At 39.9% G+C, this 14,012-nt stretch overlaps 1 protein-coding gene across 3 annotated transcripts in view; it reads left to right on the top strand.

The window, feature by feature from the left end:
* SLC25A12 (solute carrier family 25 member 12) overlaps nucleotides 1-14,012 on the top strand; it is a 221,486-nt gene that overhangs the window by 163,625 nt on the left and 43,849 nt on the right. For all 3 annotated transcript variants that reach the window (XM_055379156.2, XM_031008529.2, XM_031008528.3), the window contains exons 6-8: nucleotides 3,982-4,128; nucleotides 6,380-6,518; nucleotides 7,189-7,282. In XM_055379156.2, coding sequence (XP_055235131.1) covers nucleotides 3,982-4,128; nucleotides 6,380-6,518; nucleotides 7,189-7,282 — 380 coding nt within the window. The remainder of the gene's footprint in view (nucleotides 1-3,981; nucleotides 4,129-6,379; nucleotides 6,519-7,188; nucleotides 7,283-14,012) is intronic.

Here is a 14,012-nt window from a genome sequence, read left to right as displayed (position 1 = left end):
AAAATTAGCCAGGTGTGGTGGCAGGCGCCTGTAATCCCAGCTACTTGGGAGGCTGAGGCAGGAGAATCTCTTGAGCCTGGGAGGCAGAAGTTGCAGTAAGCCAAGGACAGGCCACTGCACTCCAGCCTGGGCGACAGAGCGAGACTCCATCTCAAAACAAACAAACAAACAAACAAACAAACAAATCCCTCTTGTTCCACCATTATGCTAAGATAGTTTGGCTGGTTATTGAATTCTAGTAGGAGTTTATTTTCCTTATAATCTTGAAAGCATTGCTCTTTTGTTTTCTAGTTTCCAGTGTTGCCACAGTGCCATTCTCATTCTTAATTTAATCTTGAAACTTTTTCCACTCTGACTCTGGAGTGTTTTAATATTTTTTCTTTTCTTTGGTGTTTATGAAATTTCATGATGGTATTCCTTGGTGTGAGTTTATTTTTATTCATTGGTCTGGGCTCTTCATTCATTGGGCTTTTCTAATCTGGAAACTTACGTCCTTCAATTCTTGAAAATTTTATTACTTTTCTTATTCTATTTTCTTAGTTTCTAGGACTATTAAATGTTACATTTATGACCTTTTAGTCTTCTTTTCTCTCCTATTTTCCTTCTGAGCCTTCTATTTTCTATTTCTGCTGTATTTCTAATTTTCAGGAGCTCTTTTTGGTTTTCTGAGTATTCCTTTTAAAAAATAGCATACTGTTCTTGTTTCATGGATGCACTCTTTTCTTTCACTTCTTCAAAGATATTAAAGACAGGTTTCTTTGTTGTTTTTTTAAAGTTTTCTTCTTGCATAGTGTCTGCTTTCTCCACATTTATTTATTTATTTTTACTCTTTGTTTGGGTCTCTGTTTTTCTTTTTCTCTTTTTTTTTTGAGTCAGGGTCTTACCTTGTCCCCCAGGCTGGAGTGCAGTGACAGGATCATAGCTCACTGTAGCCTTGACTTCCCCAGGTTCCAGCGATCCTTTCACCTCGGCCTCCTGAATAGCTGGGACTACAGGCGTGTGCCACCATGCCTGCCTAATTTTTTGTATTTTTTGTAGAGATGGGGTTTTGCCATGTTGCCTAGGCTAGGTCTTTTATTTCGGATTAGGGAATCAGGGAAAAATTGTCTAGTCTCCAATCTGGAATATTAGATCTGGCTTTTGATGTTTTGGTTGCTGAGTAATAAGTAGTTGGAGGTCTCAGTGTGCAATTTTGCAGAAGGACTTTCAGTTTACTACCTTTTTTCACTGTAGTATTCTCCCTCTCAACTGTGTGTGGTCTATGCTGGTTCAGAGATCCTCTGTTAAACTCCTCAGACAGTAGACCTCTAGTCTTCTGCCAAGGTTGGGAAAGGGTGGAGGCCTTATTTGGAGTAAGGCAGGTAACTAACTGCTTCTTAAACAGACACCCAGCTAAGCCCCTTGTTTTCAGCTCCACCTTCACCATCACTTCCAGAGGTACCAATGCAGCTAATAATTGAATCTTTTGGGGGTCCTGTCATGTACATTGGCTTCCTTTTTGGCTTTTTCTGCTTAGTTTTTTTGAGTCCATTAAGTCAGTTGTCATTTGCTTTTCTGCTTTCTGATCTTAAAAATATAGTTGCCATCTTCTCCTTTTCTGTTGTCTTTGTCCTTGCGTTTCTATTTTGTTTTGTTTTGTTCTTTTATTGTTATTTTAGTGGAGAGTGGCGTTTTGGAAGATGGTGGAGTTAAATGTACAAGTTCATTCTCATCCAGTCACACTGTTTCTGAAGCTCTGCTAATTTTCATCTCATAATTAGATGAAATGCATTTTCAAGGCCATAGGATCTTTCCCTTCAGCATAACTGCCTTTCTTTATCTTTCCTTTAGTTCTCCTATCCACCTACCTACCTACCTACCTTTTTAACCCAAGATTTATTTATTTTACCTTTTATAAGCCCACAGTATTGTTTTTCTTCATTAGGATGAGCACAGATTTGAAACTATGGGCTTTAGGTGTGGGTATTTGGAGGTGCCAGTGCTTGTTCTAACTCTTCCCTGTTAGTGCTTATCTAACTCACCTTATAAAATTCTCAAACTTGAAAAGTTGAAAATATATGCATTTGAGAGCTGACTTTTTTAAAAAAGGAAATGTCTGCCTGATTAGTGTTTAAGATTCTTCCAAAGATTACTTTCTCTCTCTTTCTCTCACTGTTTTCCTTGCATTTACAGAGGCTATTTTACAATATCTATTGTACCCTGATGTTTTAATTATACTGTATAAACTGAGAGCCGCATATATGTAACTTCTTTTTTTCTGTGTTTAACTTCTCATTTTTAAGTCATTAATTTTATTTTTTAAAATCTTTTTTATTTTGGAAGACTTCAAATATACTCAAAAGTAGAGAGAATAGTGTAATGAACCTCCTGGACCTATAACCAGCTTCAATAATTACCACTTCTTGGCCAATCTTTTTTATCTAAACCCTACACACTGCCTCCTGCAGGATCATTTGGAAGCCAGATGCACATAGTCTATGATTTTTTCATCTGTGATCCTTCAAATACGTATCTTTAAAAGACAAATAAGAGTCCTTTAACTGTTGACCTTATAGAAAACAGACAATCTATTCTACTAACACTACTCCTTCAGTGAGCATTCTGCTTCATCTTGAAGGTAAAAGTCCACATCTTCTTTAGTACTGAGTGTTATTAATAAGGCTAAATTGTACCCATGGCTACCATTTGATATTTCTGGGTGATTAAGACATATAGGGAAGACAAAGACATAAGAAAGAGATAGAAAAGAGGTAGAAGGAAAGAAAAAGGTATATAAGACAGGGAGTGAACCTGTGTCTACTTTTGATGCTATTTAGGAATATCTTTGCCGTGGGGACCAATTTCAATCCATGTAATGATGTAGATGGATTGAAAATTCCCACTTCATTTGAAGGGTGAAGTGGTTGGAGCTGAGGTCATGGGAAAATGGAGTGAGTTATCACAAGTCCATAGGAAAATATAATTAAATAAAAATGATGAGATGTCTATAAAAACTACTTTTAATGTCATGAAAAGTTAAAGCAACATTAATTTGTAGTCTTTGATAAGTAAATGTGAATGAAATTATGTAATCTTTAAATAATATGTATATACTTAGATATGACTGTTATTTACAGAGTTGCAAAGAGTGTGACGGTGGCATCCAATAGCAGCACCATTCTTGTTTGCTAATAAGTTTTTTGCATTTAGTCATGGATCCCCACAACAGAAATGCTCTGATTTTGACTTTTGTATAGTACACAGGGGATTGCTGGAACATTTTGTTGTTTTTGTGGATATCACTTATTACAAAGTTTGGTTGCCCAATAGTTCAAAAGTTCAGAGATATTCTGGACTGTCTTACAGTTTATGAGTAACGGTGCCCAGAGCCAGTGATAGCTGAACACTACTTTTGCAGTTTGTTATTCCTGACTTTCATTTTAGAATGACTGAATATTGCACTTACCAGTTGGTAGAGTTTCTCACTGAGTTTATTTGAAAAATTTGTTTGAAAAAATGGTCTCTAATTCATTTATAGAATGACAGAGAGAGACTTTGATTGCACCATTTAAAATTGAAAAACTGAAAATGAATCTAAACTCTTAATTCATGAAGTACTCTTTGATGACAGGTAAGCCTTCAAGCAGGAGAGATAAATTACTGTATATTTTAAAGGCTGAAATGAAGCACCAAAAACATTATTCTCTGTTTTCAGTAATGAAAACTTGTCAAGTAAAATCTAAGGGTTATTTTTTCCTACCTTTCCTTTATTGATGTGCTCTCATTCATTCTTTTTCCTGAGGAGTAATATGTAGTACATTTTTAAGAAAGCTCATGCTTTTTGAAAGAAATTAAAAGTTTTGTTGCAAATTCAGATCTGTGCATTGTTTGTTTTGTAGTAAGTACATGTGTGGGAAGGATATCTGTCCTTCCTTCCTTTCCAAACCATGTACTTGGAATGTGTTTAACCAGCTTAATGCCCTATTTCTAATTTCCTCACAGGAGCTGCAATTGGAACATGCAAGACAAGCCTTTGCACTCAAAGACAAAAGCAAAAGTGGCATGATTTCTGGTCTGGATTTCAGTGACATCATGGTTACCATTAGATCTCACATGCTTACTCCTTTTGTGGAGGAGAACTTAGTTTCAGTAAGTAAAAAGCAAGTTCTTTAACTTTCTATTTCCTCAAACCTTTTGATCCATTGAGTCCTGGATTGCCTCCAGGGACTCATATGACTCTCAACTATTCAAATTTCATGCTTGGTTGGTAGAAAGTAAACAGGTTTGTGTGTGTGTGTGTGTGCATGTGTGTGTGTGTACGTGAATGTATGTATGTGTGTGTGTAATGGAGGTAGAGGTGATGGTGAGTTATCTTTTCCCAGATCATAGTTTTATTCAGAGTCACCATCTTGCTGTCATCTATTTCCAAATTGTTTATTTCCATTTACAGAGTCCAGTTCAAGGGAAACAAGAGTTTATAGACAAGGGTGAGCAATTACTTTTTCCAGTGGGCAGTAACTCTCCCAGACACTACTGCCTTCATCTTGGCCTCTTTCCGCACCACCAGGCTCCCAAGGTCTTGCTATAAAGATGGCTCCTTCCTTTGTTGCTTTCAGGGTGCTGTCTGCCGGAGGGATCATCACTGGCTTCTGCAGTGTTTTAATAACCATGCCCATGGCAGAAGGTATGGAGGAAATATGTGGCCATCAGCCTCTGTGGCTCACTCCTCTCTCTGCCCCTTCACCTGTACATTCAGTCTGTATGCACCAGACATAGTTTTTTGTTCTGTCACATTGCTAATCTCTATAAAGTAATCATCTGGACCAATAGCAAACTCATGTCATCCACTTCCTCACATAGAGTGGTGAAACTTTCCTCACTTACCCGTTTTCTTGTCTATGCGTTGTACTTATGTATAAGTTTTTGATTACTGCTTGTTTTGAATGGAGGGAAGCCAATGAGTGCCTTTGTTGTTTCAGCTGAAGATCATTATCCTTGATTTAGACTGGGGTAGAAAGATCAACTTCTGTTCTTTTTCTTCAGTGAATCTGAACATGGACCATGTCACTTTCTCCTACACGTTTCACCTCCTTGACACCATCCCCCACTCCCCTGCCCTCACCTCATACCCCAACCAAAAAAATGAAAGAAGGAAGGAAAGAAAGGGATAAAGGGAGAGAGAAAGAGAGAAAGGGAGGGAAGGAGGGAGAAGGGAAGAGAACCCTAGAGGGAGGGGCTCAGTACCTTAGTGGGAAGGGACTCATTTAATCTTTTCCAACTAGGTTAGATAGACCTACTATAATAGCCTCAATTTTTTGAGGCTCAATTTTTTATAGTTTACCAAAAGTCAATTCTAATCCTCAGAGGAGTATATGAAAATTTGAGTCCAGCTTTTTGGGTTGCTGGTATCCAAATTCAGGCTAACACAAATATAAACTGTATTTAGGTTAAGGCATGTGTGTGAGGGGTGGTGGGGTGGGATATATTTGCTCATCATTACCTACACTATTTGTAATAGACCTTTATGATTAAAATTGTTACATTGATATTTACATAAGCATTTCTTTGCATTTTTAAAGGAGAATGTTTTCAATCATATGGGTTCCTCTGACTTCTGGCTTGGAAATGAGGCTTTTGCAAACTATGCAAAATATTCTCTTTTGAGTTTATGTCCAAGTGGTGAGCAGAGAACAAATTACGTCTTCATCCTGCAGAGGTAATGAAGGCCACGTTGCCCGCCATCTCAGGCATGAGAGAGCCTCTTTCGCACTATTCCATTGAAGACATAACTCAATAGTGAATAAATTCTCTCCAGATTTTCTACATTTTTTGGAGTTTTTGATAATTGTACCCTTCATGATCCAAATTTAGAGTTTAGCACAGACTGTTAAGTATTTTAATTATAACAATGGCCTTAAAAATTAGGCAAAGTTGATGTAATAAAATTGTCTTAAAATTTAAAGTCATCAGTTGGTTTTTGTGTATGTGTGTGAAGGAAAAAAACAAGATTAAAAAGTGTTCCATAGATTGTACAGTGATGTTTTGTTTATCCAGGACTAGCAAGAGTTTCACAGTTGAGGGTCTTGAAGATCCTGTTTAAATAACTATTGTTTTGATCTGTGATAATTATATTTGTTGTTTTTGACCTTATAGGTAGATGAACCATGAAGTCCAACTTCCAGATGTTACTTTCTTCCTTAAAACCTAAATTACATAGACTTCCCTGAGGGCATGCAGTGCACTGTTTCAGTGTGATACTTTCCTTGTATTTATGGACTGGTTGTTAACATCATTTTAATAGTGAAGACTCCTTTGGATCCTCTTTGAGAAAAGTACAGTGTCCATAAATGTGTTTTTGTTTTTGTTTGTTTTTTAAACTTTTTGTGTTGTCATTTTCTAGGCAGCTGGTGGAAGTATCTCACACCAGGTTAGCTTCTCCTACTTCAATGCATTTAACTCCTTACTGAATAACATGGAGCTTGTTCGTAAGATATATAGCACTCTAGCTGGCACAAGGAAAGATGTTGAAGTCACAAAGGGTAAGATTTTAAAATATACATAAATAAGAATATCAGCATTTTCACTTTTCTTCACTGAGGCGTGATGTTGATCTAAGCTTACCACTCTAAAGCCAGATCTAGAAAGTATGTTACCATGTGTATGTATGCTTTACTTGGGCTCCAAAAATCCAGGTGGATTTAATGTGATACTGAGGTCAGGAATGGAAAAGTGGCTTTGACAGTTTTGAAAAGAACCTTGGCCCAATCTGTCAAACAGGTCAGTGGCACTGTGGCAGCAGCTTGTTTGTACTAGGAAGGAGTTGCCACAGAAAGATGGGCAAGCCTACTCCTTTTGGTGAGTGGTATTAGGATATTTTGAATGACTGGAGAACACCCACTTTTTTTGTATTATAACTCTGGAGAACAAAGTGAATAAGCAAGATAAGAGGAGATTCTAAAGAGATTGTTTTATTCTTGAAGTTAATTCATCTGTTTTGCTGTTTTATCATCTTAACATTTTATCTTTTACCAGCCTTCAGAAATGCGTATTCTTGTATAGTTGAACTTAAATATTTAAATTCAATTTTAGATTTTAAAAATGATACTAAAATGCCTATAGCTTTCAGGTTATATTATAGTTGGTGAAGGTAGAACTTTGTTATATATTAAGAATCATTCAAGATTTTAACTTTTTTTTTCTCTATTCCAGAGGAATTTGCCCAGAGTGCCATACGCTATGGACAAGTCACACCACTAGAAATTGATATTCTATATCAGCTTGCAGACTTATATAATGCTTCAGGGTAAGGATTTCAATAATTCTTCATGATATTTATTATAGAGTAGTTCTAAAATGTGAAGCAGTGGTGTCCTTTTAGTTCATTCTAACATGAGTTTTTTCCATGTATTTGAATAGTTTATATTCAGAATATAAATTCCAAGAAAGACAAGCAGATGTAACAAAGGAGAGGAAAGAAACACAGGAAGACAGATAGAGGGAGAAGAAGATGGAGGGAGGGGAAAGGAGAGAACAAGGGAGAGAAGAAAGGAAGGCAAGGAAAGGGGAGGGAAGAGAAGGCAGGAGTGAGGTGAGATAGCAATAAGGGGTTGAGGTGCATGAGAGAGTGAAATGGGAGAAGAAAGCAATCTGACAGAGAAGAGAAGGCAAGTGAGAAGAAGAAAGGGAGGGAAAAAGATTGATTTAATCTGGGCTCTCTGGAGGTGTTATGAATTTCAAGAGATTTGTGGAAATTTGCCCAAATTTTTAACTTTATAAAATAGACTAAGATACATGGAAGAATCTTGTAATCTTTTTGGTTCACTGTAAATGGTCCTTCACTAAACAGTATATGCCATTTTGTGTTGGAGAGTATCATTTTCTTTCTTTCTTTTTTTTTTTGAGATGGAGTCTCTCTCTGTCACCCAGGCTGGAGTGCAGTGGCACGATCTCGGCTCATTGCAGCCTCCGCTTCCCAGGTTCAAGTGATTCTCCTGCCTCAGCCTCCTGAGTAGCTGGGATTACAGGCGCCTGCCACCACAGCAAGCTAATTTTTGTATTTTTAGTAGAGACAGGGTTTCACCATGTTGGTCAGGCTGGTCTCGAACTCGTGACCTCCTGATTCGCCCACCTTGGCCTCCCAAAGTGCTGAGATTACAGGCGTGAGCCACTGCGCCCAGCCGAGAGTATCATTTTCTTGAGATATGCTTGTGACATTGTCATCAGAGTTACCATCATAGACAAGCTCAGATGTTTTATGCCTTTACTTTATAAATGTAAAAGAACAAAGCACACGCAAATCCAAAAGAAAAACCCTTGTCTTTGGGCATCCAGAAGGATCTGTGGGAAATGGGACTTATGGCTGTTTTTGTTTCGTTTTGTTTTGTTTTTGAGACAGAGTCTTGCTCTGTTGCCCAGGCCAGAGTGCAGTGGTGCGATCTTGGCTTACCACAACCTCCACCTCCCAGGATCAAGCAATTCTGCTGCCTCAGCCTCCCAAGTAGCTGGAAGTACAGGCGCATGCCACCATGCCCGGCTAATTTTTGTATTTTTAGTAGAGACGGGGTTTCACGATGTTGGCCAGGCTGGTCTCGAACTCCTGACCTCAGATGATCCACCCGCCTTGGTCTCCCAAAATGTTGGGATTAGAGGTGTGAGCCACTGCGCCCAGCTTGTAATTCACATTTTTAAACAAAGGTTTTGATCTTCCTGCATGATGATACATTTCAAAAAGTAGTTCACAAAACTGGGTGTAAAGTGACCTTATAGCTAGTTCATGGAATTTAAGGTTCTAGGAAACAGTAGTGCATTCACATTGTTACCAGTAGAGGGTCTTGACTATGAGTTGTTCACATTCTTGGCATGTTGAACAAAGAAATAGACAAAACACACAAAGCAACAGAAGACAAAAGCATAGATTTATTGAAATGAAACTACACTCCGCAGAGTGGGAGCGAGCTCGAGCAAGCAGCTCAAGAGCCCTGGTTGCAAATCTTCTGGGGTTTAAGTACCCTTTAGAGGTTTCCTGTTGGTTACACCCTATGTAAATGAAGACTTGGCCCGTGACCAGAGGCTGAAGTAAAGTTACCTATGCAAATGAAGACTTGGCCCATGACCAGTTGGAGGCTGAACTGAAGTCTCGGTCTGCAACCAATCAGAGGCTGAAGTGAAGTTACACCCTATGCAAATGAAGACTTGGCCTGTGACCAGTCAGAGACTGAAGTGAAGGCTCCCTGTGTCCAGACCCTGTGTTTCTTTCTTCTCCTCTGTTACATCTGCTTGTCTTTTTCTCTTGGAATTTATATTCTAAACTATTCAAATAAACTGTTCTTATGCCTCATTTCCCCCTGAGAGACGTGATCTTCATAAATCTTTATGGGAGGCAGAGGGACCAATAGTCTTTCTTCTGTAACTACTTCATGCTGATTGGGGCACAGTCCCTACCTATTGGGGACCATGGAACTCTAGCACTGCTCTGTCTAGTGGAGATAGGGTGACTTCTTGATGGCCAGGGTGGGCATCATCATCTGGAACTGGAAGCCCTGCTGCATGATCATTTGAAGCTTAATCGTCTCTAGGTGAGAAGAAATAATCTGGTAAAAAGATGAACAAACATGGTCCAAAAAGTCAATGCAAGTATAATTATTAACAATGGGCTGGCCAAGGGAAGGAGCCATGAAGCCCAGCTTAGTGCCCTTGACCAGGAGCCCTATGATGTGGACAGCTGTTTTTATATTTTAGAAGTCCTGTCAGCTAATTTTCGAGTGGCATCCCTTACTAATCCTGATTGGTTGATATAAAAACAACATTCTTATAGGAAAAGACATAAGCCATCTTTTTGAGCAGTTAGGAGATCCAGTCTCCTTCTATTTTGTACAGTGACTGCTGCCAAGGAGTCTATTTGATTTTGTAAGGTGACAATACTTTGGGCAGTGTCTTCCAAGCTGTCTGGAAGATCCTTGGATGAGCATTGGTAATAGGATAGGGAAGTTGGAAGCCTGCTAACTCCTATTGCTATTCCTGCAGTTATTCCTAGCCCTACCAAAAGGGGTATGAGTTGGATGGCTCATTTGTGCTTGGTAGTTGCAGTTAAAGGTATAATGAGAGACTGGTTATTGGGAGCTATGTTGATTTTAAGGGGGTAAATATACAAGTGTACAGGTTCCCATCCAGTTGGCTGATAAACATAAGTACAACTAGTTCCACACAGGAGAAAGGATCTTTGTTTTTTAAGACAAAAATTGTTGTCTATGGTGAACATATGGGTTAGTTTTTTGTTTTCATTTTCCCAAGTGATTAAGGTCCCTGCTAAGGTGGCCCTGGTTAAAGGCTGGAAAGGACCTTGGGAAGTATCCTGAGTTGCCCCAGCAGCATTTTTCCAGTGGAGGTAGTTGCACTTAGTGTCCACCAGCAACCACCTAGAGGTATTTTCGTACTGGGGAACCAAAAGACAACTAGATGTCTCAGGATTAGTATGGTTTTTCCCAAGGGAAAATATGAACACAGCTACTGGGCCTATCTTGGCAGTACTTAGACTGTGTATCCTTTAAAGTGCCCTGAACTAGGAATGGTTTCCATGAAACCATACAGGTTTACCAAATGATGCAGTCTGGGTAACTGCATAGCTTACATGATCATGTGAAGGGTTAATCTCTAGGGCGTAGATCTTAAGCCAATTAATTAGAGCTCCTTTATATAAACATCACACACACAACACTTGTAGACAGGGGAAGATCTAGCTGTTGTTACATTTTTCTTTCCCTTTAATTTTTTTTTTTTTTTGAGACAGAGTCTTGCTCTGTTGCCCAGGCTGGAGTACAGTGGCATGATCTCAGCCCACTGCAACCTCTGCCTCCTGGGTTCAAGCGATTCTTGTGCCTCAGCCTCCCGAGTAGCTGGGACTACAGGTGTGTACCACTATGCCTGCCTAATTTTTGTATTTTTAGTAGCGACAGCCATGTTGGCCAGGCTGGTCTCAAACTTTTGACCTCAGATGATCTACCCACCTTGGCCTCCCAAAGTGCTGGGATTACAGGCATGAGCCACTGGGCCCAGCCTCTTTCCCACTTTATGAACCCTATCACAACTTCCACAGACCATCTATGATGTGCTTAGATTTTCTGACTTGTCCTGTATTTCCCTGTTTCCTAAGTAATTAAGCATTCTACTTTAGGACAAGAATTTGCCATACAAGATTCTTTCTCATATAAAATTTATTTTCTTCATAACCTTCCTTATCATAAATACATCTTCATAGCTATAACTTTCTTTATATCTCTCTTTCCTACTAAAGTTATTTCTGATGCCCCCAAAAGTCAAAAAGGTCAGGTAATGTGATGCAAAACTGAGCAGAGCCTTAGATTTTGAGAGGGACCTGTCTGCCTACAGTTCTTGGGGTTCCATGAGGAAAACAGGGGTTTCTCCTAAAATGGGGTCTGTGGCCCCTTCTGTTTTTCCCAAGGAGTCCCAGGCTCCCTTAGGTCCGTTCATGGACATCAAGAGTGGCAAGAAGATAGACCAGGGAAATAGTCCAGTCAACTGAGAAGAAAAACAAAACTTTGTTGTAAAGATGGATAAACTGAGGCACAATGCAGTTTAAAAATTCACGTTCACATAGAGCTAGGCTCCGCAGCTCGCTGCTCAGTCACTGATGCACTTGTGTGGTAGCTCATGGTGTACTTCACCAACGGGTTTCCTGCCCCCTCAGAGCTTACAACCTGTGTTTCATTTCCTGCTCTACAGCTATATAATTTAACAGTTTTCCTCTCAATGTGTTGGATTCTAACCCTATATATCTCACATTTTATTAATATTACTGAATCTTAAAGGGAGCTATGATGTCTTTAACCCTCAGAAATATTAAACAACCTGGCTGGGTGTGGTGGCTCACACCTGTAATCCCAGCACTTTAGGAGGCCAAGGTGGGCAGATCATGAGGTCAGGAGTTCGAGGCCAGTGTGGCCAACATAGTGAAACCCCGTCTCTACTAAAAATACAAAAAAGTAGCCAGGTGTGGTGGTGTGCACCTGTTATCCCAGTTATTCTGGAGGCTGAGGCAGGAGAATCGCTTGAACCCGGGAGGTGGAGGTTGCAGTGAGCTGAGATTGTGCCATTGCACTCCAGCCTGGGCAACAGTATGAGATTCCATTTCAAGAAAAAAAAAAAAGAAAAAAAAAAATATAAAGCAACCTGGAAACAAAGGAGTACATGAGGTTAAACAGTATTCAAATTTCTTTATGCTTTAAAACATTGAGAGAGTATATTGAGAAACACACCTCAGAAACTGCAGTCAATCTACTGTGAACAAAAATTTAGAGAATATCTCTTCAAAATAAGCTATCTAGTGTTATTTATACATATTCTTACATATATCAGCAGTGTTTTACATGCTTGTAACGTTAAACATAATTGAAAAGTGTCAAGATTATAGGGCTTATACATTTCTGTGGGCTTGAAACTGATGCAATATAGATTGTTTCTATAAAGTAGTCAGTAAAATGTACAAACTTCTAAACGGAGTAATAACTAACAAGAGAGTTCATACTGAAGGTAGTAATACTAGGAACAAAAGAGGGCTCAACACTGCCTTCAGGAGAGGAAGGGTCCAGATTGGTATATTTTCTAAAGGCTTCCTCCAGCCTGCCATAAAACACGGCTAGATTTTCCTCCTTGCCTTGTGCAACCTCCCTTACTTTATCATAATTTACTGCCTTAGTTATTCCCTTTTTCATTCCTCCAAGGAGAGCCTTAAGAAATTTGGCCCAGTTGTTCATTCCCATGGGGGTGTTATACTCCCAGTTAGGATCAGTAGCGGAGACTGTGTCTGGGCCTGGGCAATTACCCTGAGGGTTTTGGGCAAATAAATTGTCTGCTTCTCGGCAAGTGGCCTCAAAGATTCATTGCTTTTCCAAGGGGGTGCAACAAGTTGCTGGAATGAATTGAACATCTCTCTATGAGAGATGAAAGGCTAAGGTCAAAGCTTGGAACCTATCTGCAAATTTTCTGGGGTTCTCTGAATAGCTTCCTAGCTTTTTCTTTACATTGTTGTATGTTATTTATGGAGAAGGGGACCTACACTCAGACCAGCCCCTCGGCTCCTGCTGCTTACCTAAGGGACAGCAGGGCTATAGAGGTAGTTGAATAGGGTGTTCCCCTCTGAATGTGAGGGGGACTTAGCAGGGCCCTTGGTTTTAGCTCTTGGGTTTGAGCCTCAGAAACACTTGGCAAGGGGTTATATGGGGGTGGTTGCCATTGCCCCTGAGAGACATGTGGCCCTTGCAAAAAGGAGGTCATCCACAATATCCGGTTCTGCCTTAGAACCTGCCTTTTTGGGGGCAGGTTCTGGGAGTTTTGCAGATGGTTGAGTTTTGATATAGGGCCGTGAAGGCCCGCACATATGGGATTTCTGACCATTTACACTGCCTTTTGCAAAATAGGTCTAATTGCAGGATGGTGTTGTAATTAAGACTTCCATTGACTCCCCATTATTCCTGGCTGTCTAGCTAATTTTGGGGCCATACAGTATTATGGTTAAAAAAAATCAGATGTTTTCTCCTTAGATTGTCAGGGTCAAATTGATTCCAATGGTTGAGAATGCAGCCAAGTGGGGAATCAGGTGGAATGGATGGAGAGTTGCCCATAGAGGTCTGGAAGAAAGAAGAGAACCTAGCTTATTTGGTGACTCAAATTTTAGCTGGGGCATCCCCCTGGAAAAGCTCTGGGCCTTGATTGGGGTCCTCAGGGGTGTCCCCCTTTAGGGCCCCGTCTTAGTCTGTCAGATGTCTCTGACCTTAGATGGGTGCTGGTACCACTTTGGGAAGGTTCTCTCCACCACTGATGACCCACTGTGAGCTTTCCTTTTGTCCCTGGATGAAGGCCTTGACTTCTAGCATCCATATAATTTGACAAGGCCATGGTTTCCTGTTCCACTGGAGTGATAGCCATGAACTTTAATAATAGGAACTAGAGGTTGGATGGATTTCTTTTGTCATGTGGATTACAGGTAGTCTCAAGGGAGGAAAGGTAGATTTTGGGCA

This window comes from Gorilla gorilla, chromosome 11 (assembly GCF_029281585.2).
Source record: "Gorilla gorilla gorilla isolate KB3781 chromosome 11, NHGRI_mGorGor1-v2.1_pri, whole genome shotgun sequence".
NCBI classification, from domain to species: domain Eukaryota; kingdom Metazoa; phylum Chordata; class Mammalia; order Primates; family Hominidae; genus Gorilla; species Gorilla gorilla.
This window is presented reverse-complemented; position numbering and strand designations above follow the sequence as displayed.